Raw genomic sequence first — 27,867 nt, 5'->3', positions numbered from 1 at the left:
GGTATGTCACCATGTGTAATGTCATTACTTGGGCGGCTACTATTTGGAACTGTTGATTGATCATTGTACCAAGTTTGACTGAAATTCCTTCAATCATGTACAAATTTTGATGACATGGTAAGTATGACAGACAGGGAAAATGAAGGGGACAACAATGTCCCTCCCTGACTTTATTTTTATATTGGACTAAAATATTCCAATTGTTAACAGAGCAACTTGTAAGGTCTCTTTGCTGCATTTACAATGGCAGCTACATAAGAATTGTGGAAAATTTCATTACTTATACTGTGTATACAGATCATGACGTGAAAATCAAATGATTTCTTGATCACAATAGTGTTAAAACTTTGGACAGTATATCATAATGATGGTTACTAAATGAAAATATACATAAGGGCAATATGTATTTTAACATATCTTACTTGGTTAGCAAATTGAATGGTTAGGCATTTCATAACTCCTAAAATTCTTATGCAGTATTGCTTACTTCAAAATACTGTAACAAATAATCATTATAAAATTCAATGAAATAGAAAATATTAACAAAACTGTGAACTGCAATTCTTAAATATATCATAGAACACAACAATTCTTTTGATAAGGTTTTATTCATTACATTCTGAAAAGGTCATGCCACATGCTCTATGCCTATCACTAGCTTCTAAATTCCTGTGCAACAAAGGAACTAATCAACACACTCCATTTCAATTTCATGGCTTGAACTTTAGTAAAAGAAAGAAAAAAAAAACTAAAAAAGTCAATTAAAAAAAAAATGTACCCGCTGAAAACTAAAAGACTATTTTTCAGTGTTATAAAACACTTGAAAATCTGTGTACAAAGCCTTTTCAAACTAATACAATTAACTGACTAATAAAAAATTATAAATATAATTCAATATATGTGAACACTTATACTTCAGTAACATATGATTATGCTCAGAAAAAAAATTTACATGTTGATACATGGAACTAAAGACTGCTCTACTTTCTAACTTGAACCACTGAAACAGATTTATTAATTTACTTCATCCAATATAAATAATAAACATCCCACAATATAACAAATTTTTATGACTATCATTAAAAACTACAGATGATAGCTTCAGTAATTGAAACAAATTGCTATATTTTTACTACCACTAGATTACCTAACTATTCTCTACCTGTAAGATAATGCAAGTAGTTTGGCCAGACCAGCAAGGTAAAATTCTACTCTCACAGAACTAGCTTTGTTTTTGACTTGTGTTAGTTGTACACAGCTCAGACCAAAGAATTAAATAATGAAAAGTACTTAGCAGATTTTTTTTCCTAATTATTTTTGCTGTTTTTTTACAACATGTAGCCATAATTAGTTTTATTTTCTTGTTCAAAATGAACATTAAACCTACTAGTTTAACGAAAATAAACAGAAAATATGCTTCTATCAGGCAGTACACCAATTGCATGTCTACATTTTACAAGGAATGAAAAGAGACCATAAAAAAAATAAGAAATTAAGAAATAAAATATAATACATTATTTCCAAAAATGTATACATTCAATATATAAATTGTGTCATAACATTTATATGTACTGCAACAATATGTAACAATAAAAAAACAATTTAAGTTTTTGTGAGCTCAAAGACAAGCATTGTAAAATACTTTGGTTACCTATACTGTACCTGGTAAAATAAGTAATATACTGTAAAAGAAACAAGACAAAAATATGCTTGATAATTACAAACAAGTACGTACAGCTAAAAGTCTATAGAAAATGTTTCGGAAAATGTTACGTATTTAATTACCAATTTTTAAAAAATGGTTCTCATATACAAAAGTAAAAAAAAAATTATTTTTCTTACTGACACTAAGTACTACTTATTGCTAAAGCTTAGCACCTTTCAACATGAAAATGTTTATAATTGCTCAGTTTTTGATGGATACTTTTCTGATCAGTGATTATCACAGTCACATGACTCTAGATGAAAACATATTCTTAGTTAAAGCAAAGTTAATTTAAAAACCAGTATTGAACCGCATTAAAAGATTCAACTAACTGGCATAAAACATGAGAGCTTTCAGTATTTATAAATACTTTGTGTTATGTATATATACATAATAAAAAATATTTACTTTGTGAACTTGTAAAAATCCTTCTATAAAACTATACTCTGTTTTAAAAATATGATCTTTCAGGTTTATAATTCACTGTAAAGAGCTGTTTATTAAACATATACTGAGACCAGGTAATATTTAATCCAGCAAGATTAATGTATTACCATTTTAAAAACACTGGATTTATTTCTCAACCTTTTCTCAAATACAGCTCCTATAACAGCTTCGTCTGTAATTACGAAGATTAATGAGATCTAGACTGAAAATTCACAACAGATTTAAACAAAAAGTGATTTATACTCATGAGGCAGAACTCCTCTTCTGGGATAAAAGGTGTGGTTAATAGAATAATCATTGAGATTAGACAGACGTGAAGTGTAGATGTCAGCGAAACGGAAGAGACGCCTTGAGAAATACGTTGGATTATCATGGGTCCTGAAGACACTTCCAAAATGGGGATTGAAGAGCTTCTTTGTCTCCTTTCTGAAAATAAATCCATGGATACATCCAGATTAATTTATTGAAGTGCAATGAGTTAAAAATAAAAAAAATCAGTTACATATTGTATTTCACTAATGTAATATTCAGCAGGAACTGTATTCTGAATTACAGTTTTTTCTGGTCAAGCAATGAGGTACAATACAATATAGTCTCACAAATGCTGGGAATCTAGGTAGGTAGCAGCACTCTTCATCTCCCAGTCTGCCATGCAGTCACTAGTGTATACAACTAATACTCTATAGTGTTCTGTGTTAATGTTTTTTTTGGATACCCTCCTGTATTTACATTGTGTTTTTAAGCAACCGTCGTGTCTCCCAAATTCCCATCTGTATCTCCTGCTACTGGTGAGAAGAGGAGGAGGAGGAAGGCAATTACTCTTGAGGAGCAACTTCATATAACTGCTAAGTATGATGCCGGCATGCTCCTAACAGCCACTGCGTGGGAACTTAAAGATATTAAAAATCAACAATCTTTACCATCTTGAAGGACAATGGTCAGTATCTTTAAAACCATTCTGTTTTATGCTTTCAGTACATTATGTTACAATTGCATGAGATTTTCAACATTTCTATAAAATAGCTTGTTTTTTATTTTTCCTGACTGTAGGCAAATGTGTTCTAAGCATGTTTAAGGTAGGCTGTGCTAGGCTATGTTGTTTGTTAGGGTAGGTGTATTAAAATAAATTTTCAACTTACCATTATTTTTATCTTATGATAGCTTAATCAGAACATAACTCCCATCATTAATTCAGAAAGCATCTGTACAAAAAATATTCTACGTACATTAGAATCCCACTTAAATTTAGTCACCCTTTTACCTGAGTTGATCCCGTTCATCTTCCCACTGCTGTACAATCTTTCGTGATGCCTCATCTTCAAAGTCTTGACAACTTTCAATTAGTCCTTGAAGAATCATCAGCCATCCACTCTTCTTTTTGTAACTTTCAGCATTTAAGCACTGAATCTCGTACTGAAATATTTAAAAATGGGATTTGACTTGCTGCTTGCAGGTAAACATAGCTATAAATTAATATTTACTAAGGTAACCAGAGTAGTTCAATTGCATAAACCCTGTGTTGCAATTTGCCTTCATTTTGTTATCCATTGTATATCTGCAATACTATAGAGAATGGAAAAAACAAATTTACTGCAGGTTTATTCCTCAGTATGTAGTAATTAGTTGTATTTTTCCTGGAAGAGGTTTTTCTAACCAAAAAATGGGAATAGGGATTTCTGGAATACAGGGTTTCATTTCATGCAAATTCTGCCATGCTATCTTCTCTAACTGAATTCTTGATACACAGAAGTATTACTTTTAACACAATAAAAGAAATTATCATAAATATTCATATTTCATAGACGACTATCCACAAAAAAATATGACAATGACCTCTGCATTTTAAATCTTTGGTCTTTCAAATTCATATTGAGCGTAACTTGGATCTGTCCTGCAAGTGTGAAATACCTGTCAGCAAAAATACAAATACATTTCATCAAAATTAATCAGACTGGCTAGTTTCAAATACGTAGTACATGGGAAGAATATACATTCTTATTCAACAAGATTATTATTATTAATAGCATTTTTGTTGAAAATAATGGCTGATTCAGTTGCATTGATTTTATACAGGACTTTCTCAAGTCTCCTTATTGTTGACTTTTCAGTATTGCGTAGACTGGCAAGTAATGTGCCAATGGAGAACATGTCAAAAACGGTGGACTCAAGGGATAATTATTTTTCTGCACAGAAGTACATTTATATTGTTTCTCTCTCTCTCTTTCTTACTATTAATTCTTATTTTCTCGCAACCTTTTGACTCGCTCTCGAAATGTTGCAAGAAAATAAGAAGAGCAAGAAAGAGAGAAAGAGGGAGAGAAACAATATTGATGTACTAATTCTATGCAGAAGAATAATTGTCCCTTGAATCCACCGTTTATGACATGTCCTCCATGTCTAAGCAATACTGAAAAATCAACAATAAGGAGACTTGAGAAAGTCCTGTATAAAATTAGCGCAGCAAAATCAGCCATTATTTTCAACACAAGTTGTTTAAAAGAGGGTCTACTTCCCAACTATTATTATTATTATTATTATTATTATTATTATTATTACAGTAGTTTAACCAGACCACTGAATTAACATTCTTAACAAATATAGGGTTAACCCAACATTATGTTTCTAATAATACTTGCAGTACTAGAAATGCAGTAAAGAAATAGGCAAGTGTTTTGTTGTGATTTCCTACTCTTTTGAAAAACTGGAAATAACACAGTATACATGAACAAGATAAAGGTACATGAGATTTTCCAAAGACTAGGAATAAAATGAAGGGAGGTGTATGTATTGTGAAATAGACTTACATCTAATTCCCATATTATAGCACCTGTCCTCCAACCATGATTAAGAGAGACATCTGCCAGATCACTGTAAGGATGATCTCCGAAGTACAATACATGCTGACCCTGCCATTCTTTCATTCGTTGTAACTGCTTCAAATTGCCCTAAGTGTTATAAAGATAATAAAATATGCTTATTATTATAAATAATGGAGGAGCAAAAGCTTTATTAAATTATTTTAGTTTGGCTCAACAATGGAATGTCAAAAGCAAGCAATATTATCAAAATAGACAAAAAGGCCAAGGAATGTAAGAAATTTTGTTTAGCTAGAAAATTTCTTTGCATTCCCTTATAGTACAATTCAAATATTACAAGTACATTAATTGATCTTCAAAACTAAGATACACTCTAATCAGGTTAACAATAACTAACAGTTCACTTTTCATAAAATTCCTCTATTTAATACCAATCATATTGTATAAAATTTTACAAGTTGAAATTGACAATTTCACATGAATGTCTTCTGCTAGTACAAAGAAGGAAAGAAAAGGTTGTTTTGGAAGCAATGGAGTATAAACATGATTAGCCAATTTGTGGAAATTTATACAAAAAGTAGACAAAAGCTATGCTGAATAACTTGTGTGAATCATGTCCCTTTAAAAGGAGTAACGAATTTAGCATCACAATAATATCGACTTCACACCACCCCAGGATAGTATTAGCTGGCTTCCTGTGGGCACCAGGATAGTTGGAAGACCCTAACTGGATGAGAACTATGGAAAAGGATTCAGGAGGTTGGAGACTTGTGAGAGACATCACAGAAAAGACATGAGTTGATCAGTTCAAAGTAAACTCTTGGCACTGCACATCATTTGAGGCAATGATGATCATGATGACAAATAATGTCCCTTACTATATTACAATACTATACGTACATGTATGATATGCTTGGTCATTACAACTCGTATAAAAACATTCAAAAGATTATTACGTAAAAGAATACCTGAAAAATCTGGCTTACCTCAAGATATATTTTACCCTTCTCTAATTTATCAACAGGTCCCCAAGTCTGCATGAGTATTTCTTCATTAAGCTCTCTGAATGGTCGCATGCTGTCAGTGAAGAATGCTGGTTTCTTTGCATTTGCGACAACAACGTCAAAGTAATCCCTCCAGTTCTCTCCGAGGAGATAGGACATTCCAGCATTTCTATAAAGAGAAATATATCAAGAGTCAAAAATACAAAAGTGATCATTTTTGTTTTACAGATACAAATTTTTCACTTTAACTTAAATATATATATATGTGAACTGGTAATTAGATGATATGCAAGATCTATCCCTTATGAGGAAATACATTCAACTAATATTTAAAAAATGCACCAACTGGAAGGGAGAGAGGCACCAAGTAAATTATTATTGTTATTATTAAACAGGCCACCTGGTTAACTGCACAGTTTTGTACCACAAATATCAAAATGGTTTTAAGATTTGAAGTGTTCATAAAATTTATATCAAACCAATTTTTTTCAATTTATGGAGTTAGACAATAGACACCTATACAAAAATATAATTTTTCTTGTTAAAATTAATTTTTATACATTCAACTTACCTGTCAGATATATACATAGCTATTACTCCGTCGTCCGACAGAAATTCGAATTTCGCGGCACACGCGGCAGGTAGGTCAGGTGATCTACCCCCCCGCCGCTGGGTGGCGGGAATAGGAACCATACCCGTTTTCTAATTCATATTTTTTCTTCCAGCTGTCTCCTGAGGGGAGGCTGGGTGGGCCATTTAATTGTATATATCTGCCAGGTAAGTATGTATAAAACTTTATGTATCATAACAATATCATATTTCATAAAAAAAACCATCTCACCTATATGGTTTTTGAATGCCCTCTTCTACTTTTTATTGAACAGACAAAAGACCCCTAAACATGAACCTAAGGAATTCTAGGCCCCCAAATCTTTGAGTCAGGAGGAGAAACCCTTGTGTTATAAGACACGGGTCTGAATGAACAAAATTAAGAAAGAAATGAAACTCACTTCACAACAAACAGTTTACACACAATAGTCTGAATTACAATTTAGGTGAGATTGTTCAAACTGCTGAACATCTTGGAACTGAATAATTAAGAATGTATGATCCATTAAAGCAAACGAACCCACTCCTCTGTGAAAAACAGTAATTTTACTATGCAACATACTAGAGGGTTCCTATGGAAAGTCAACATCTCTCATAATTTGGAATGAGAGGGTACTATGGTGAACACGGCAATGAGTCTACTATGCCTGAGCTGATACATTATATGCTGTCTGTTCCACTGCTATTACATCCCTAAGAAACTTACAAAAGTACTAGTATGCTTGTCCAGAAATTCTGGAATGCATAAGGAGATCCTACTGAATGCATTATTAGGCTACTATAAAGTATGAGTTTGTGTCAAAACAAAACTCCATTAGAAGAAATGAATAAGTTAAAAGTCAAAAGTTCTAGAGGAGATAGATACTGCCTGGTGCACAAAAGGTTAGCTTCGGATAAAAAAAAAAAAATAGCACGATACAGAAGTCAAAACATCTAAAAGAAAACAAGCAGGTACAATATTCAAGCACTACGACATCTCTTTTAAAAGTCATCACGTTTTGTACTAGAACCATGAGAAAAATTGTTTAATTTAATAAACAGTTAACATGTCTGCCTTCACAATAAATAATGTCTATACTTACACAAAGTAGAATGGACTATTTGTTATGAGGAAGATTTCCTTTCCAGTAGTCTTCAATCTTTCAAAAAATGTAACAAGATTTGGGTCTTTGATGAGGTGTTCACTGATATTCCGGCTCACAATCCGATGCATCTCTGGGTGTATGCTACCAATTGCTGCCTGAAAAGAAACAATCTCAAAATTAAATTTCCATTGAAAAGCTAAGCATTTGCTGTACATGTTCAACTTAAATAGTACAAAAAATTATGGATTTTATCTATGTTAACACAATCCTAAGTTAAGTTGGCTTATAGTGGGCCTTGGTACTATGTTTTCTTTGCAGTGACTTTTAGCTTCATTACTTTCTGCCTATTGATTCCATCTCTTTTTGTTGGTCTCTTCCTACACAACTGTCCCACTTCTTCATCTTCAACAATTTTAAATTCTCATTTACAAACAAATTCCTCGGGGAAGCTGTATGAGTCTTGATGTGACTCTTTGAACTTGTTGAAGCTATTTATTATTATGAATAAATATCAATGTTCAAAAAAGAGTCTCTATGTAAAACCTTGAGTCTTGAGACAAAAAACTGAATACAAAAATATCTTATTAAGGAAAATGTTGCGCTCATCTTCAGCTTACCTTCACATCATTAAACAATGGAACTGAATGGTAAGGAATGTTGTTGTCACTGAAGAACTGAGCAACTTGGCTAAGAAGACACATCTCAGGCATGGAGAATAGATCTGCCAAATGGGCCATTTTTGTATCCTGGAATATAATCAATCACCATATAAGAATGCTTTTATTGAACAGAAAATTATTAACAAGTTATTTTTCTCACATACATGACAGTAATAAATAATTAATGACATAAATGTTTGCACTAATTATAATGAATAAAATTTTTATCTCTGATTAAATGAGCAAATAATCTAATTTCAATTCAAAGCTGAATCCCCAAAGTAGTGGGTGGTAAACCAACATTATGTACATCTAAATTACATCAAAACCTACATGAATACTAACTACAAAAATCATCAATATTGTGAAAAACATTATTTCAGAAACTTCTTGCAACATCACATTAACACAAATTTTGAGGGCTACTATGGCAACAGAGGATTTAACAAGAAAAATTATGTGAAAATGCTTTCAATACCAAAAAGTTTAAAGAAAACTGCTGTACTGATATAAAAACTGCTGCAGATGACATGTATGACTGTATGAAGCAACTGCTGCAGATTTTCACTGAAGGATTCTTCTCAACTGACTTTTCAAGGTGTAACTTTTTTTTTCTAAGAAACACAAAATAAACTGGTCCTCCATTCAGAACTTCTCTTTACTCCATCATCGTTGTACTTCACCCTTCTTTGTAGTAAAAAAGTGCTACACTGACACCTTTTTATAAGTTTAATGGCCTTCCTCAACAGACAGGCTGCCACTACATTTTAAAATAAGTTCGAAGGCAACTTTATGTTTATTCATTCATTTTTACTTTTCTAAAATATCTAAGTGAGATCTGAGACATATAGTATGATACAAAAAATCTTATCAAATAAGAACCACTGACATTTTCAAACTCATACTGTTATCCCACATTAGGAATTCGCCTTGCTTATGTCTGAATAGCGTCCAGTCCACAAAATAACCTTGACCAATTGTAGACAATAATAAGATATGTATCTCAGGTAAAGTTTTCAGAAATGTCAACTAGAAGGGAGAAGCATCCAAGAGTCTTTATCATTGAAATATGTAATAGTATAGGTAATTTTCTGAAGAAAATCTTGAAAACTATACCAAGTCAAAATTTAAATATATATGTACTTTATATTTATTCTCCACCATGAGTGTGAAAAGTTTCTATGCAAAGACCTACCCAAAGACTAACTTAGAGCTGTCTGAGATAACACTCCTTAGCTTGCAGTCAAAGGTTAAATTGCTGAGGTATTTCGATGAAACTCCTACTTACTTTTAAACTGGTATGCTACAATAATCTATTTTTATCAAGATTGTATTTGAAATGTGTTTACTAAGCAAAAATCCCCAAAATTCACTAACATTTAACAAACTTCAACTGAATGCTCATATGCAAAAAGGAAAAAATCAATAAAAGATTTACGAAAATTATGAATCCCAGGTCTCATATCCTACTGATTCTCAGCAAAATACTAGCCTACTTTCCTGATGAATGAATATAGAACAGTAAGGCCAAAGGCCAAGCACTGGGACCATGAAAGCCATTCAGTGGCAGCGGAACAGAATATGCAAGCTGTCTATTTCATGGTGACAATCAAGGAACTAGCAATATGCAAAACATTTGCAGTGCTGGAATAACAGTGCTTATGTGAAAGCCAACATAAGCTAGTGAAAGATGTTGCAATCTCAAATCTATTATACTATTATTAGTCAAGTAGTCTCAGGATATTTTTAAAGAAACAACCACTATTCAGTCAAAACTTCCATAAAAAATTTTCATTGTATTAACATAAACATTAAGATAAATCCAATGGAAATTAAAGGAAAATATCCCTGAACACTAGGGAGATGTGTGAAAAAAGTTATATTTAAATCAACTATGGTGAACATTGTTCCAGATCACCAATTGCTTCTGAAACACCGCAAAACATTTACACAGCAAGAAGAGTGAAGTACAACAAAAACAAAAAATACTGGATGGGGGACATATCTTCATCAGTAATGGATGTATAGTACGTATAAACTTTAAAATTGATGGGAACAAAGATATTGTTTAAAATGCCCAGATTTTTGTAGAATTTTCCACACAGATGAAATACATTTAAACACTGAGTAATGACATGCACTGCTGTTGAAGCAAGAGGGTGTCTTACCCGAACATGAGCATGTACTTAAAATTCTGACTAAATATGAAAGAGAGAGAGAGAGAGAGAGAGAGAGAGAGAGAGAGAGAGAGAGAGAGAGAGAGAGAGAGAGAGAGAGAGAGAGAGAGATAGATAACACAAAATATTTTAATGTTATGACCAGAGAAACAAATATCTACATCTGTGATCATAGCAATATTGATAGCACTCTGTAAATATAGTAAATATATTTTAATCATTACAATGGATAATACACAAATTTAAATAACCACAATTTGGAATGAAATAAAATATACCTTTGTTAGTAACATCAGAACAATGTGTACGTACATACAGAAGCTTAGATGTGTAAGCAGTGAAAGCATATTTCTAATGGGTGATGTGACTTTCAGATTACATAGTGGTTATTTTACCACCTAAAGGAAAACCGAATGAATATCTGGGGAACATTATCATTGTCCAAACATAGCCTCAACAACTCCACAAAATCCTACACATTGACATTCATGCATACTACACTAAACTATGCCTAAACTAAAAGGTAAACAATGTTCCATATACTATGGGATCTAATTTGCATATTCCCAAACCAAAGGGGCCTTACATACTTGAAATTTCTATACAAATGCCTAAAATGTCTTAAAATGACTTTCATTGCTTTACCAAAGCCTCAACTGTTGTCCGAGGAGTGAGGAATTAGTAGTGTAAGTAGTTACCTACAACAGCAGAGCAAAAGTGGAGAGAATACTTTTCCTGTCACAAGAATTCACAAATTCTGCCTAAAGGTGTTCAACTTTCAAGCAGTAGAAATGAGGAGCTCGTTATCCTACAGTAGAACACAAGTTTCTATACTAGGAAAATTGTTTTCAGAAGTATCAAAAGGTTCAGTCTTACAATAAAACTAGAAAACTTGTCCCAATGTTTGCTTATTTGAACATGGCCTCTACTTGTAATAAGTGTTTTTCCTTTTGATTGGAAAAATATCGCTAATACAAAATCTTGTCCAACAAAGTCATAAATGGCAATCCAAAGAGGATGAAAACAAATCTTCACTTCTGGTGAAGAGGATAAAGAAGAAGCAAAAGACCCTTGGGTAAGATGTATTTTACATTAGCTCTGTCACTTACCCAATATGAACACTATTTAAACAAAGGCAATAATATCAAGTGAGACATCTATCAACCAAGATATAAAAAAAGGGGAAAAATACAGTTTACTGTTGATGAAAAAAGCCATTTTCATATAAACAATAAAATTTTGCTTCACACTTCAAATTACTTTAGCCCTCAAGAGACACTGAAATTAAATGGACACTGAGATAAGATTGTATAAATCCAATTGCAAGCAATAAAATAATGCTGTATATTACTCCTTAAATCAGGGTTATTACGTACAATAGAGGAACAGAGGAATAATGTCAACTTCAAAGTAGAACAATGTCTATTTAATTTATGATGTTAAATTCAAAATGTTAAATTATGTTCAGATTTATGCATAGCATAACATCCTCACAGGTTTTATTAGGCTTTACGTACTGATATCTAAAATTCATCTTATGAGATACACAGATTAACCAGAGATAGATGCATGGTTGGTCATAAACACGAACCTATGGTAGTTAGATGCAGAGTCTTGTATAGGTTTGGTGGCATCATCAGCTTCATTGGCTATGTTCACTCTACAATGGCTCTTTGCCATTTAAAACTAAATGTTCATAAAGAGGGGTTACTTGTATAGAAGCAAATAATGTCTTGCAGAAAACCTAGTACACTTCCTTGTCAAAGAGCAGCAAAAACAAAAAATGTCTTAACCCATGCACTCTGAGTGTTCAACCATTAATTTTGCTTCAAACAAGAGGCGAAGGTACATTTTATTGAAACAAAACTAACTTTTTCATACATATGCATTGTGTATTATTAGCCCTATTGTGAGAAACAAATAGCCCTAGACACTGCAGTCTATGTTTCAATAAAGATGATGGAAAATGACTGTCAGTCAATATTGCTGATGTGGGAAAGGACCCCTAGGGTCTCCAGCAGCAGCTGAATCATTTTTGTCGTCCAATTTATGAGTGACAAGAAATAACATGACTGGGAAACATACATTATAAGTACGTACAGTAGTACCTCAGACTTCAAACTTAATCCGTTCCAGAAGGCTGTTTGAAGTACGATTTGTTCAAAATATGAAACAAATATCAAAATAAGAAATAAAGGGAATCAGGATAATTCGTTCCAGCCAATCCAAAAAGTCCTCCTTTTCACATTTTTTCTATTATTAATGTGTTTTAAACTTAAATTAAGAATGTAAAGTAATGAAACAGCACATTATATGAAGTAAAATTTTTGAAATTGATTTTTTCTGTGTACAATTTACGAACTGTTTTGTGAAAATGGCACAAGGCTGGCTGGGGAATGGAGGGACAAGAGACAGGAAGCCTTTGAGGAAACCATAATGGTTGCAGTAGGCAAAGATTGATAACAAAATAATTTTATTCACATTTTAAAAGGATAATCAAAGGTATTGATAATGTGTGTGTCTGATTGTGTGTCTGAGAGAGAGAGAGAGAGAGAGAGAGAGAGAGAGAGAGAGAGAGAGATAGAGGAGAGTAAGCGCGTTTACTCTTGGATCTTAAGCGCATGAAAGAGATTAATCATGCCACAATACGTACATCAACTTACTGTTGGCAAACGGCGGACTTTAAAATAAACATGAGGATTTTGTAAACAAGTAATAAGTCAAGAATGCAAGAAAGGGAAAGAGAGATAAAATAACTTTTCACAAGGAAACTGTTTAAACAAACAATCGAAGGCATGCAGAAGCTGGATGTGGCGCCAGCTTGTTTATTACAAAGCTGAGTTACTTTTACAGCAGTAAGAGATCATAATAAACAATTGTCACTTGATAGGTACTTTTGGTAAAAAGAAGTGATTCGGGCAGATCGAGTGTAAGTGAAAGAAATGGGTGAATAGTCATCTCAGCCCAGCTGATAAGTCAGTGGGAGGCAGACCCCTTCTTCCCTCTCCTCTCCTCTCGCTATCTTCTCACTCAGTGCACCAAACACAGACTCGAGGAAGTTTTTTTTTTCTTCTTTTTCTTACTCTATTGCATTTGACTGTTCTCATGTTTTATAATTATGTTAAATTTATTGAGATTCATTATTCCTCAAAAATACAAATGCCCCCCCTCCTTCTACCTCAAGTTAGCTGTGCACCACTGCAATGACAAATGATTTTGTTAATCATTTATGCTAAATTGTATTGTAAAAAGCTTTGTTCTTTCATTTACTATTTTGTTAATATTGTTCAACTAGACTGTCTCACATATAGTAATATTTTAACTCTATCTTCTCCTTCTCTCCTTAAAATATCAATGTCCCCCCATTCAGTCTCAACTCTCAAGTCAGCTGGGTGTGATGTCACCTCGGTTATGCATGATTTTATACATCTTTTATGCTAAATTTTATTTTGAAATGCTTTATACTTTTATTTATTTTGTTGAATAGGGTTATCATTAAACTATATATTATAAATAAAAAAAATGAATACAGTTTTTCTTGTAGGATGCAGTAGGTAGTCGACTACAAGTATAAACTAATAATCAGTCAGTTCAAAGTACGAGCTCAACAAATGAGGTACAGTACTTGTTTAGACCAAATGTACTAAGTACGTATATGTTGGGTAAATTTAGATAAAAATCCAAACTGCCAATATACTAAGTATAGTACATATGTATAGGCAATTCATTTATACTATGCTAATTGCATATTATAATAACAAGGACTAAGATATCACTTAGTAAAACACTTTGACATGTCATACCGACTACCAGTTACCAGTTAGGCTCAGCAACAGATTGGAGGAAGATCTTCCAATACAGTTTATGTATTTTATGAAGCAGTCCCATGACACAATCACTAGACAACAGTTGAGGTTTTAGCAAAACAGAGAAGTGTATTTGGGTATTTCATGCAAAAATTTTGATGATACATGATTGACCACTGTACACAATCAAAACCAAACACCAAGGACAAAACTGCATATTACAGTTCTGTTTTGAAATTCATTTAAAAACAATGTTTTGATATAGACTGTAAATGTTAATGATTGTAACCAAAACTTCTACGTACATATACACACCTATTTCAATGCAAAATATATGTGGTGACTAATTCTAAACAACTGAAGCTTTTACAAGATTATCATAAATCACTCAAACTACTTCTTACCGTCCGCTTTGCATGGTTTGCAGAGAGAAGCATGAAAAATACCAACAGCATGCTTACCCTTAGGAAATTTACAGCTTATACTTCAAGTTATACAATAGTATTCAAGATATACATAAATTGTATATGTATAACTTCTATCATAAGATCTGCACCATGATTTAAAATATGATATAAATGGAGTAAATGGCCATATATTCTATTTATGACTGCATACCATATATGTATGTACTATAGAAATAGTACAATATCATTCAGGCAATTTATCTTTTCAACAAGTGCAATGAAAACCCAAAGCTTTTAGGTGACATACTCATTCTGGCAAGAACACGAAAAATAGTGTCCTCATCATACCAAACCAAACTCTTAAAATTTTTCTAAACCCTAGAATAGCCATGCAGGTGGGGTTCCACATTAGAGAACTTTGCAAATTCCCTTTAGTCTCTTCCCACATAAATGTCCAGCTTCTTAAACTCTAATCATGTGACTCAGTGGTCATTATTAAACTTATTTATATGTATAAAAAAATACTGGAATGCAGCATTGTAAAAGAAAAAAGTAAGTACTGTGTAAAGATATTGTGCGGTGCACACAGAAACATAAAAAGTTACACAGAATGTATTTTATGTTAAAACCTTTTTTCTAATATAGACCCATCAGTACAAATGCTCTTTGCAACATCTGGACCCAGAACCTTTCCACTTCTGGAATTTCAAAGGACTCATCTGAAGGATTATTTTTCTGGAATGAACTAAAATTTCAGTAATGACTAAGTAAAGAAACTAGATGGATGTGGTAATTAGAATAAAATCACAAAGAATGGCTGTAAAGTAAACGGAAGAAAGCAATGCAGCTGGTGGACATGGGAATACTACAAAGAACGTTTGAGACAGTCTACAATGTGCTACATAAGGCACATGAAACAGTATCCTCCTAAAAGAACTGCACTACACACTCAGTTAGTGCTATCAATGTCAGGGAGAACACTGTGAACTTAAACTTGAAACCTATTTCCAGATTTTGCAACAAATCTACTGTAATCATTAATAAAAAATGTGCATGTACCTAAAAACGACAGCAAATTATCTAGTAGTTGGGTCACAACTAACTAACTTTTGACACTGGGTAATTTAAAAACACCTTAATACTGAGACGTTAAGAGTATCATGTATGATTCACTGAGGGACAACAACTGGGACAACAAAAAGTTAAGAAGTTGGACAGCAAGTGGTAAGAGAGTATAAGGTATGGATCACAAATTGAAGTTATCAAGCACTATAGTAAATTGTAAATATTCATGATGTCAAAGACGAAAATTCACAAATTTCTCTTTTACAAAAATAGCTTCTGATATTATTATCACCAATTCAAAGGATATGGTTTTGATTCAGTTTGTTTGTTTGTTAGGAGGATATGCAAAACATTGGGAGATCATAGTTTTTGAAAATTCTGCCAAAAAATTGGCCTTGTGGTCAGCAACAAATAATTAGATTTTGGGAAAGGTAGAAAAGTAACTTTTATGGCAAAGGGACATTTTGGAGAGTGAACTAATCAGCTTTGGCGAAGCTTGTAATTTATGATGCCTATTATAATTATTATTACCATTAGTATCATTATCATTATTATTATTATATGGACAAATATGAAGAAAAATCAAATTCTTTAAAGATGACACAATAAGACAGTTCTCATGATTTATAAATCATGGTATATATTGTTAGAAATACACTTAAAATCCTTATGCTTTAAGAGGGCTGCTGCCCTCGCCATTATTATTATTATTATTATTATTATTATCATTGCTATTATTATTACGTACTACAGTGTTATTATTATTATTTTTATGCAGCTCAATTCTACCACTAACGTACAAGTGACATCACCTAACATGATCTTCATTGCCCCGGGTAGATTTAATTAAAATGAATATAAAAATGGATCCCATCAGCACCAATGTTAGTTGCATCATACAACAAATTAAGTAAAGGTAAGTATAATAATTATACTAGGGTTAACTTTTAAGAGCATAAATATAGTGATTATCTTCCTACACTCTTTAATATCAGACTAAACAAAAAAAGCATTTTAGATTAAACAAATGCATACATATTCAGTCTTTTAATCTGTCTAAATACAAAGAGCCAACTTACACACGAACAGCTTCCCATGGAATGACACTGTTCCCAGCTGTTCTGTGTGAAGATGGAAATTAAGGGTACCCAGCTCCTTCTTAAGCTTCAGACCATATATCATTAAAGCTTCATGACAACTTTCTAACAGAGTAGATTACCAATACAGAAATACATAATGCTAAGCACTGAAAATCACAGGACTCAAATAACACACCAAGTCAATTTTAGAAACATAAAATAAAATCTGTAAATTTTCTAACTTATGTTCACGCAAAATACAAACCATTGACTTAAAAAGAAAAATTATTTTTTATTACAAACCCAATAGTACTTTCACACAGTATTTATGTGTACATTTACATCCCAGATACGAAGAGTCCTTCAAGAAGTAAAGGAGGAGGGTCAGCTCACAGAGGTAAGTTAGTGCATGAAAATATGATTCCCTTAAATCCAAGTGATTAGCTATTTCACTTCTTGCGTCTATAATCTGAAACAGCTGTAAAGAACAGTGGTATTGGAATGAAAGCAAAAAATTTGTGATACAGTACAAGAATTTTTGTTTTGAGAAAATTATACCTATTTCACAATAAGCCTAATACTTTAATATAGCCTTAATAGTATCTTAGGTGAGAGGGAACTGCACTGGAGAAACAAGCATGAGAAGGTAGCTTATGAAATAAAAAAAATTGCCAAGAACCCACAGGCAGTAGATTAAAGAGGGGTCAACAATAGGCTGGACAAGAAGCCTGTACCAGTACTAAGATATAATGGATGAATTGTACACCAGACAAATGATGACCTAGATTACATTTATGGACAAGAAAACATGAAAACTGATGATTATCAGTAATGTGCTGCATCCAATACCAAATGTAGAGAAGTTATACTTACGAAGAAGAAAACGTGGAAGAGAAATACAAAGGTTGGAAGACTGTATCAACAATGAGAAAATATCACTTAGCAGTACCTTAAGCAAACAGAAGATGAGTGGCTGAAAACAACTTGGAATGAAAAACTCACCTCTGTTAATGAGAGCCTCCTAAAAAGTATGAGGAAAGGGTCACAAGCCAAATGGAAGAGAAATGGGACAATAAGCAAATGCATGACCAGTACCAGAATCTGACAGGATATAGCTGGAGATGGCAGTTGGCAATGACTTCTGGAGAACAGAGACAAAAGGCATGTTGATTACAACTGAAGACCAAGCACAATGTACACAATATTATATAAAATAAAATACAAGGCCAATTATCAGCATTATCTATACGTATACTGTAAGTGCGGACAAAATACTAAGACATCAACTACATCATAAAGATGGGCTGAAACAGGTACCTAGGTCTTGCAATGTAAGATTTGCAAAGAAAATAGCTTAACTGACAAGTTGTACAGCCATATACCAGAAAATGTGATGGAACACAAAACAAAAACAAAAAGTCAAGGTACAGTACTCCAAAACTATGATGTAAGGACTGACCATGTGATACAGGCTTGAACACCACACCTAATCCTTAAACTGGGCTTAGTCTAGAAAAGTGTACTGCCGGCCACAGCAAGGTTAAATATGAGTGTGTTGGCTAACTAAGAAAAGAGAGATGTGCGTGATCAAATTCTTAAGAGGCAGGTTGCAGCCTGGATCCAAATTCAGACACACCAACCTAGTACAGTTGTGAAGAATAATAATAATATTAGTAAGGTAATAATAACAACACTCCCCAATTTTTAAATGCAAAACAGAGTGGTATCTTCAAGAACAATTTCAGCAAGATGAATATATAAAATGCTGATAAAAGTGACATGTTAAATACAAACAATAGTGTGTACATTGTTAAAATACATTAATCAATATTTTGTAATAAAATTATGTTTCAGAAATGTAAGCCATTAGTATTTTTAAATAGTTCCCTCATTCCTGCCCTCGCCAAAAAATAGAACAAATACAATGAAAAGAATTCATTACTGATCTAAACCTAGACAGTAAAAACATGAGACAATGTTCATATACGTAATGACAAAACCAATGGTTGGCATCTATAATGCTTTGTTTTTTTTATGAGGATTTGATATTTCTTTGGAAATTTATGTATTACATAACAATTTTCATTCTACTCTTCCATAAAAATACATTGCTGTAATAAGAAACAATATTAAACCATCTTACAATATTTCATTTGTACTGATGTCTTCTAGGGTAGGGAAGATTTTTGGAAATATGACCTATTAAAAAGTATGACATCCAAAATCATTCGCATGACCAAATACTACCAGTACTGCAATAACAGAGAAATGCTTGGCTTACTTACGCCTCTCAGATGTCCTTCAACATAATACAAGGGCAAAGATCTACTTCCATATATATTCATAACGTCTTCAGAACTAAGAACCGTGAGACCACGATAGATAGAGCCAATCTGTATTTGTTGAAACTGATCAAGTTTCATCAAGAGACCATGCTCTATGTCATAATGAAGGCCACGAACAGCAAACTCACGATTGTACTGAAGATCTTTGATTTCATCTGGATACTGTGGAAATAAAAATTCCTGATTACGTACTGTTAAGTAAAGTACTTTTTCATCCCCACTGGTAACAAGACAGCGTAGGGAAAACTACATATTTGACAATGTTATGTGCAAGATGCAAAATGGGGCAATACACTGTACTATAGGGTGTTAGCATGACCAATGAATATCCTACTGTATACAGCACATAATATAAAAAATTGGTAAAAAATATAACTTCTATATTAATATAGCAAATACTGTATTAAAGTGAATTTGAATTTTTCTTAGATACGTATACAAATACTGCATGTCTTTTATATGAAATATCTTTCAGTGGCTCCAGGGCTGGGTGAAACTTGGACACAAGGTTTCAAATTTGGCAGTGATAGACAGTATGTCCATCAGATAATCTACATTTTCCTCACCAAGGGAAAAGCATAAGAAAATGTAGTCTACTTAATGGATATGCATTAGTTTTGCTGAAGAGACAACCTTCATTGGTTTTTGTTGCCCTCCAAATTAAAGGTGCCACAGGACCATTTGCAGGTTTTGGGTAAAACAAGCTGCTTCTTCATTCTCTTGGTCCCAACCAAGAATGTTAAGGGTTGGCTGCTTGGGTTCATGGTAGTTTCTCTAATCTCCAGCTTAGTTATATGATTGACTCAGAGACCTGTCTAATACTGAGGCCATTTCCACATGTCCTGGTATCTGCACAACTGCCCTCCTGGCACAGCTCTATCTCGACTTGACTCCTGGCATCAACTATATCCCAATTGTGACTTCTGCTCAAGGTGTCTGGAACAGTGCTCTTTGTACTTGCCAGCATAAGACTTGTCTTTTGAAGAAGAAAATAAGGCAGCAAATGGAGTTAAGCACTGTATACGTACATAGCTCTGGTTAATAATTCCTGGATCTGCACGTCTGGAGAAAGTGAGAGCATTCATCTTGGTGCTCAAAGAAAATCACCCTGTTTAGACTGAGAATGGCAAAAAGGCTGATACAAAGTTGTCACTTTAAGGCACTGAAGGTACTCTTGGATCTGACCTGGAGCAAAGCAAACAGACACTGCTTGAGCTAGTTCCTTTACTCATTTATGAAAGTGGTACATATTTACTGTGGGAAAGGTTTATGGGTTAGTTGACAGGGGAACAGCAGAAGAGCCCACGGGTAACAATGAAAGCAAACCTAATAGCCGGGGCAAAATATCATCTAAGAGGGAATTTGGGAAGCTCCTTAATTGGTGAAGAAGAATCTGCTGCAGGCATAAGACTCCCTGCTAAGGTAAAGGTTCCACTAGAATGATGATAACTGTACAGAAAGACCAGTTGAAATAAAGGGAACATACCTATTCCAAAAAAACACTACATAATTGAAGAGGGTTTTAGGTGAGAATAAATGTACACAAGGCAAGGCTTACCAAGCTAGTCCTTGCATCTTGCAACATCTTTACTGCGAACAATGAGACAACAAAAATAAAAGCAAGCAAAAAATACATAAGTACAATACGAAGTGTTTTATGATAGTCATGCATTATATCTTTGCTTGAACTTTTGAGGCTCTAACTGCACAACATGCTTAAGGACACCGTCTGGGGTATTCAAAGACTATACATAGGTCAGTACAATATAGAGGATGGCACAGGCTTTGGAATTTCCTGTTGGAACAAAATTTCATATAAGCAGTTAAAAAAATAATAAAACTTACCCTGTATTTTGATATGAGCACTTTTTTCCCTAGGTCATATATCAGGTGTTCCACAGATGACTCATAATTGGCCAGCGTATAATCATAGTCAAATCCATACACCTCAATATCTCGGAGGTCCAGTTCATTATTTGCAAAGACTGAACGAGGGTTGACATTATCTGGTAATTTTTTGCCTGAAAGACAATAAAAACAATCTTACAAAATAATTTTTTTAACACCCAATTACATGTTATGTATTTACAAACATTGCCTTACTTCAGTACCCAGAGGGCACGCTGACTAGGCAGGTATGAAACATCTTACTCTTCCAGTAATTACTGTTATATTTTACTGATAAATCTCTTGAACTTAATGGCAAATGTAGAAAGGAAACTATTTTAGTCTAGAAATTGGAATTAGTTTTAGATGCGGAATATCTTGAACTCTCAAGTATTGGTTACTGCTACATTTTTGTTATGTATCTGTAATCTTTTGGTTGTCCAGAATCTGGAGGTCCACACAAGGCACCTAAGCCCTTTCACACCTTACCTTACTTATGGATTATCTAAAGCAAGAGCCTGTGCCAACATACAACCAGTTTTAATCTAAAAGAAGACAGTTAACAGCTTTTGTTACTTACCATTAAATATCCATGATTTTTTATGGATAAGAGTTAGATCTCTACATGAATATGATCAATGCAATGTAATATTACTAAATAAATATCACACAGCATCATACATGGTTCTTAAATTTGACATAGTATCTATTCTTCAACACTGATACTGTTCGTTGAGTCAGATATATTTATAATAATAATATTGCTCTACACGAACAACACAAAAATGCAACACATTTCATCAACTGATAAAGGATGAACGTATATTCAATGATTTCATTGGAAGCCAACAAAGTCATGAATAGTTGGCAAGGTACCACAGTAAATGCAGCCAAACAGGATGACTATACAAACTGTGCAGTCAATGAAAGCATAAATTTATCTCCTTGTTTATTTTTCTGTTAAAAATAAATGCAATGCTTATCTTTTAATTTTAACAATGCTGTTTGCCATCCTGTCTGTAGATGTAGTAATAAATAATGTTCCATATTCAATAGCTTAATAATTCCTGGTTTTACCAGTCTACATACATAGCCTTAAGAGAAGAATACCAAAAAATTATATCCAAATCTAAACAAGAGTCAGTGACACAATATTGTTTAATATAAATCTATACAGCTCTTTAGTGGCAGAAGAATCTTAAAACAACAATGATAAATCATAAGCAACAATGACAACAATGCAAACCAAACACCTTCTGCAGATTTGAAGCAGACAAATGACAGGCCCACTTGGCACACATACAAGAAGCTAAAAGGGTGCTCAGTCCGTGCCTCAATACTCCTAACTTTTACTGAGGGAATCAGCCCCACGATCTAAAATTTATTCATGCGTGTTACACCTTGATGCATGGCATCAATTACCATGTTTTCTGTGAGAGAGAGAGAGAGAGAGAGAGAGAGAGAGAGAGAGAGAATTATCTGCAGTTGTCCAATATAAAGTTCTTTCTTTAATAACTTTATACTATCATATTTCAGTAGATGAAACCAAATCACATGGAACAAGCACACAGGGCCATTAATTTGAAATTCAAGCTTCCAGAAAATGTTGGTTTCAACCTCCCACCACTGACCCCACACTGCAGCAGTAACTGATCATGATAAGGAGTTAGTGCTTTTCATCACTGGCGGAGACACAAACCCACGACACCTGAGTGGCATACCATGCCACTAACCACTATACAAGGATAATTCAATAGTACATACATTCATAATGGCATTGCAAATTGTATGCAGTGTAAAAAAATATATAGCTAGTGTATTCATTCGCATCTATCTTTGTAACTAATATACATTCAATAAAGACATAAAAGGGTAAACTGAAAAATTACAAGCAAATGAGTTTTTGAATATGTTAGCATATTATTTCTTTAAACAAGGCCATATAACTAAATACTATTGTGAAACTTGAATCATATCCAAGCTGAGTACATCACATTTTATGAAATTTACTATTCAAATTTATGGGTAAATACTTCTACTTGTTACTTTATATATTCAGCCAATTACTATTTAGATAGTTGCTACTAAAAGACATAAAACTCCTTGTGTAAGATGATGTTCCTCCAAGCTTCTCCAAGGATAAAATTAAGTATATCTTAGTTTAACCAGACCACTGAGCTGATTATCAGCTTTCCTAGGGTTGGCCATAAGGATTAGATATTTTTATGGGGCTAGAAACCAATTGGTTACCTAGCAATGGGACCTACAGCTTATTGTGGGATCCGAACCACATTATATTGAGAACTTAATTTCTATCACCAGAAATAAATTCCTCTGGTTTCGCGTTGGCCGAGCCGAGAATTGAACTTTGGACCATCGGATTGGTAGCCGAGCGTGAAATCCACTCGTCTAACGAGGAACGTGAAAAGGTTAACTTGAAGAATACTGCAAAATATTGTGCAGTATGGCAATTCAGATAGTCTTTCATTTACAGATACATACCCAAATTTTGCATATGTCCTTTTGCCTAAAGTAGTTAAGAATAAGGTATGTATCTTAGCATTGCAACCCAAAGTTGATTATGGTAAGCATTTACCTTGGAGTGTGTTCATGCTGGAATAAAAACCTGCTAAAAGAATACAGTACATATATACTACTTCATCAGCTAGTAACACTTGCAAACCTTCCATGTCAAGGTGTGGGGTTAGGATATGGACACAACAATGGAAAATCAATATCAGAACTATTTAGAAACTGTTCTGTAGTGCATATATACTGTAATTACCTTGTCAAAGTACATTATTGTAATTAGATATTTTGATGGGCAAACCAGTTACGGATTTCTGTAACCTAATTAAGGATGTATGATCAATCAAGAGTCTAGGTTGCAAGTTAAATACCACTTGCGCTAACAAGGATCTATTCATGAAACAGATTGAAAAGTCAATGTTGGTTGGCTTGTTTCTCTTAAAATTGATGCATGTAATTAGCAGTAAGACATGAATATCAATCCAAAGAGTTGTTCAGACCTTAAATGACAGTGATATGATGCATAAGATTATAGAAATGCTCTACTCTGGGCATGAAAATGAGATTCTTTCAAAAGCAGTAATTAAATTATAATCATCCCTGTGCAATTTACAGAATCCGTGGAGACTATATTGTTAATTGCATCTCTTTAGTCATAACATAATGTTTGAAATATCTGTACAGTACAGTACAACACTTCAACACTCGGAAATTGATGCAAGAAAACAGTATCTGCACAAGTTAGCCCAGAACTGCCTGAACCTAATCAACTAAGAAAAAATGGCCAGTTTAAAAGTAACTGCCTTTGTTACCAAGTTGAAGTCCAATTCAGATAATAGATATGTTAAGAAGCACAGATAATCGCCTTCTGACCTGCTTTACAATCAGTATGGCTTGTTTTGCAAAAGAAATCATGTGCATTAGCTTTTCCTACTCATGTTAACAGAGAAAATGAAAAAAAAAGACATTAATTTGGATGGTAACTACATTAAAAGAAAGCACTATGTTGAATACAGAGGAAGGATCTAGGAGAGAGCACCAGAATCACAAGCTTAAAGGAAAAACCTCTGCTCTCAAACTTCATAAATCCCAAAGACCACATGTCAATAAATGAATAGAATCCTTTTACAGGAATACAGTTAAAACCACAGTCTCTCAGATACAAGTAATGAATATCATCAAAATATTATGTATAGCAAAAAGAAGGTAAAAGCTTCCACCACCAAACCCATGCTTTATTTTAATAAGTAACTTTTTTCTAGGCAACAGCTATACTTAGATTCTTCTGACATCAAGCCCTTGCCAACAAAATTACTTCTCATATTTGTAGCCAAATGCATCTACCCATAGGCTATCAAATATAACAGAACCAACTAAAGCTTGACTCTGTGGTTAGATATGCTCTCCATGTTGCCAAGGAGAAACATGACACTAAACAGTGGATGGTATTTCTATAAATATAATGTACGACTTAAGAAACTAACCTGGTATGATAACTTTAAAAGGCAATAAATATGTTTGCATTAATGACACGCATTTGTTGTCTTGACAAACATATCAAACCAGTTGGTGGGAAGTTACTGTGACAGTAATGTAAACATTGCTGTTGTCTTTATAATGAATTCCATCTTTTCAATGTTCTAGTCTTCAATAAATGCATTGCGACAAGCTGCCATGCATGCCAATGCTCAAAGGCTTGAGGTTGCCAGCACAGTCTCAGTAAAACATGGCATTAGCGAGATGAACTTGGTGGCCTTTTCTTCCTCCATTATGAAGATATGGATGGGAGAAATTTCCACATAGTACATACTATACAGTGCAATAGTCTTGTCTCTTCTATACTACTAACAAGTTTTCAAAGCAGTTAGTATTCTTTATAGGAATACTAACTAGAACCGTTGAAACTTGGTCACAAGGTAGTTAATTAGCTAATTCATTCAACCTCCAGCCTTATAACACTGAGAAGCTTATGCTAGATATTTTTGTTCGAGAGGAGCTTGGATACTACAAAACCTGTTGAATATCTCATTCCAATTTTTCATGGTCCAAGGAACATGCTGTGCATACAACAGGAATTCTGGATGAACCAAGCACCACCTGAGGGTCTATGCAATCTCACTCATACAAATCGTCCAAAAAAAGGTTGGTATTTTATGATGACATGCATACACCAAGTGAGAAGGTACCACAAAATATTGCCTATCCTTAAGACTGTGGGGGTGTTTCCACAGTCAGACAGCTGCTACAAGAGGCTCAACAGTAGAGCTTATTAGCAGGAACAGTCGCTCAAGACAGGCCACTCGGAATACTGAAGGTTGGAAACGTCAGCTGCGGCTCCAGCAATGGAGCAGTGGCAGGTAGTGTTGAACCCCAAGCACTTACACTGCAGTCTCACTTAGGGAGAGCTCAATACCCACATAGGTCAGTACTTTTAGAAAGCAAAGCAAGGTCTGGTTGCTTGCCTTTGTACATGTGTTCTCACTGATGAGCCAGAGGAAAAGGAGCAGATGGTAAGGAGAGAGAAATAAGACAGTTAAAGGGGAAGGAGCTTAAAAGATTCAGCAGTACTGAAAGTGAACTAATACTCTTTAAAGAACTGGAGGAACATCTTTTGGCCTTCCTCTGCTGTTGCTGAATCTCTCCACTGTGAAGGCGACCAACCAGCACACTGCTTACTACACATAACAATAAAGAACAAAAAAACTGGTCACATTAACATCCTCTTACATCCTTCATATTTTTCATTGCTTACCCCCTCTTCAAATCTATTTTGAGCAAAAATTGCAAATATCCCACATACACAAATCAATAACAGAAGTTTCAATTTTAATGTGACTCAGGGTTCTGGAAGAGGCTTAAATTGACCAGGATAAAGAAAACGTGCAAAATTATGGCAGGTGAATCCCCCAGGTCAAGTAAGGATACTGCCTTGTATATATTCCAATGACACTTTTGCCCTAATGAAAATGGGAACAGGTATACCTACAGGGAGCCAAACCTTCCCAAGTCTGATATTTCCTGTTTTATACATTTAACCAATTTGCTATCATTACAAACTACTGGTGCAACTGATTTAGCTATACTAGTACCTAGCCTATTTCTGATAAAAAAAAAACTGTTTTAGTTTTCCATTGAAGTCCCCTCAGAACTAGCAGATAGAAATGAGGTTAACGAAGATTCAAAACAGAATGCTTATAATCACGAAAATGGTAAAAATAAATGAATAAAACACAAGATAGGCCATCAGAAAACTCTAGGAAATCAATACACGTACCTAGTAATAATCTTGGCTACAATAATGCAAAGCATTTTTGGTATGTTACTTTTGCATGATTCACAAAGTGATAAAACTTCAGTTTATATGTGTAGTTATGTAGTTATTCGGCTTAGGTATACCTAAATGGTACAAGGTCAAATAGGTAGTAATGTCACTGTGACTTTAGCTACAAGACCGTGCCTAACTTTAAACTTGCCTACCAACACTTGTAATCTCAATGACACACAATCATTTAGGTCTTAAGTCAAATTTTACCCATAGAACAACGTGAATTGCTATTAAAACGTCGGAAAGTACAAAAAAACATTTAGAAAAGAAAAGAAAAAAAACTAAAACTCACTCTCCCATAAGGCTTTATGGTCTTCGTAGCTCTTCTGGAGACGTTCTACCGAGTACTCGCGGCACTGAGTTGAACACATGATGGGGTATCTACTGACCCTAAAGCGGAACCCAGGTCGTGCACTAGTCCACAACACACTGCCCAATAACCGTAAACTTGGCATCTTTTAATTGCACGGAGCTGGCACCTCAGAGTCAAAACAAAATCGTACTCCACCGTCGTCTGCTCTCGTGCGCGCGTGTCTTGGCGACGCTCTGACGCGCTAGCTATTACGTCTGAATTTTTTTAGAACTGTTCATTATGCCATGATTGATTTTTAGTGGGCGCCTGTGAATGGTTATGTAAATTTCCTATTTCTCAAAGGCCTTGCGCGTGCGATTTATGAAAATTTCTGTAAACTACATAAAAATTCTGTTTTTTATGTAGTCCAACTTCAACCGGTTTTATCTAATAATTTGTGTAGCCTTGCTTGTAATCCATCAGATGCTGCGTAACGTCACACTAGGATGTCCTTTGTTTACATCTCGTTGTGTACGTTTGTTTACTAGCAATCAGAAACGTTTTAATGACCTTTTCAGCATGCGTCAGACAAGAGCATAAAATAAACATTCCAATACCTGGAAACTACTC

At 34.0% G+C, this 27,867-nt stretch overlaps 1 protein-coding gene across 3 annotated transcripts; it reads right to left on the bottom strand.

Moving 5' to 3' along the window:
• Positions 1 to 391: 391 nt before the first annotated feature.
• LOC135201556 (5'-nucleotidase domain-containing protein 3-like) lies at positions 392 to 27,505 on the bottom strand. Of its 3 annotated transcripts, none has more exons than XM_064230559.1 (10): positions 27,238 to 27,503; positions 21,050 to 21,225; positions 19,145 to 19,366; positions 16,860 to 16,901; positions 8,284 to 8,412; positions 7,664 to 7,821; positions 5,955 to 6,141; positions 4,957 to 5,097; positions 3,414 to 3,565; positions 392 to 2,578 (listed from the first exon to the last, which is right to left on the bottom strand). In XM_064230559.1, the coding sequence occupies exons 1-10, from the start codon at positions 27,398 to 27,400 to the stop codon at positions 2,374 to 2,376; spliced, it is 1,575 nt and encodes a 524-aa protein (XP_064086629.1). In that variant the 5' UTR covers positions 27,401 to 27,503; the 3' UTR covers positions 392 to 2,373. The 3 variants fall into 3 exon arrangements, with proteins under 3 accessions (XP_064086629.1, XP_064086630.1, XP_064086631.1); XM_064230561.1 differs by lacking the exon at positions 392 to 2,578 and adding an exon at positions 2,605 to 3,041 and having other exon boundaries at positions 27,238 to 27,505; XM_064230560.1 differs by lacking the exon at positions 16,860 to 16,901.
• Between the last annotated feature and the right edge of the window lie 362 nt (positions 27,506 to 27,867).

The sequence above is a fragment of the Macrobrachium nipponense genome, chromosome 28 (genome assembly GCF_015104395.2).
Source record: "Macrobrachium nipponense isolate FS-2020 chromosome 28, ASM1510439v2, whole genome shotgun sequence".
Taxonomy (NCBI): Eukaryota; Metazoa; Arthropoda; class Malacostraca; order Decapoda; family Palaemonidae; genus Macrobrachium; species Macrobrachium nipponense.
This window is presented reverse-complemented; position numbering and strand designations above follow the sequence as displayed.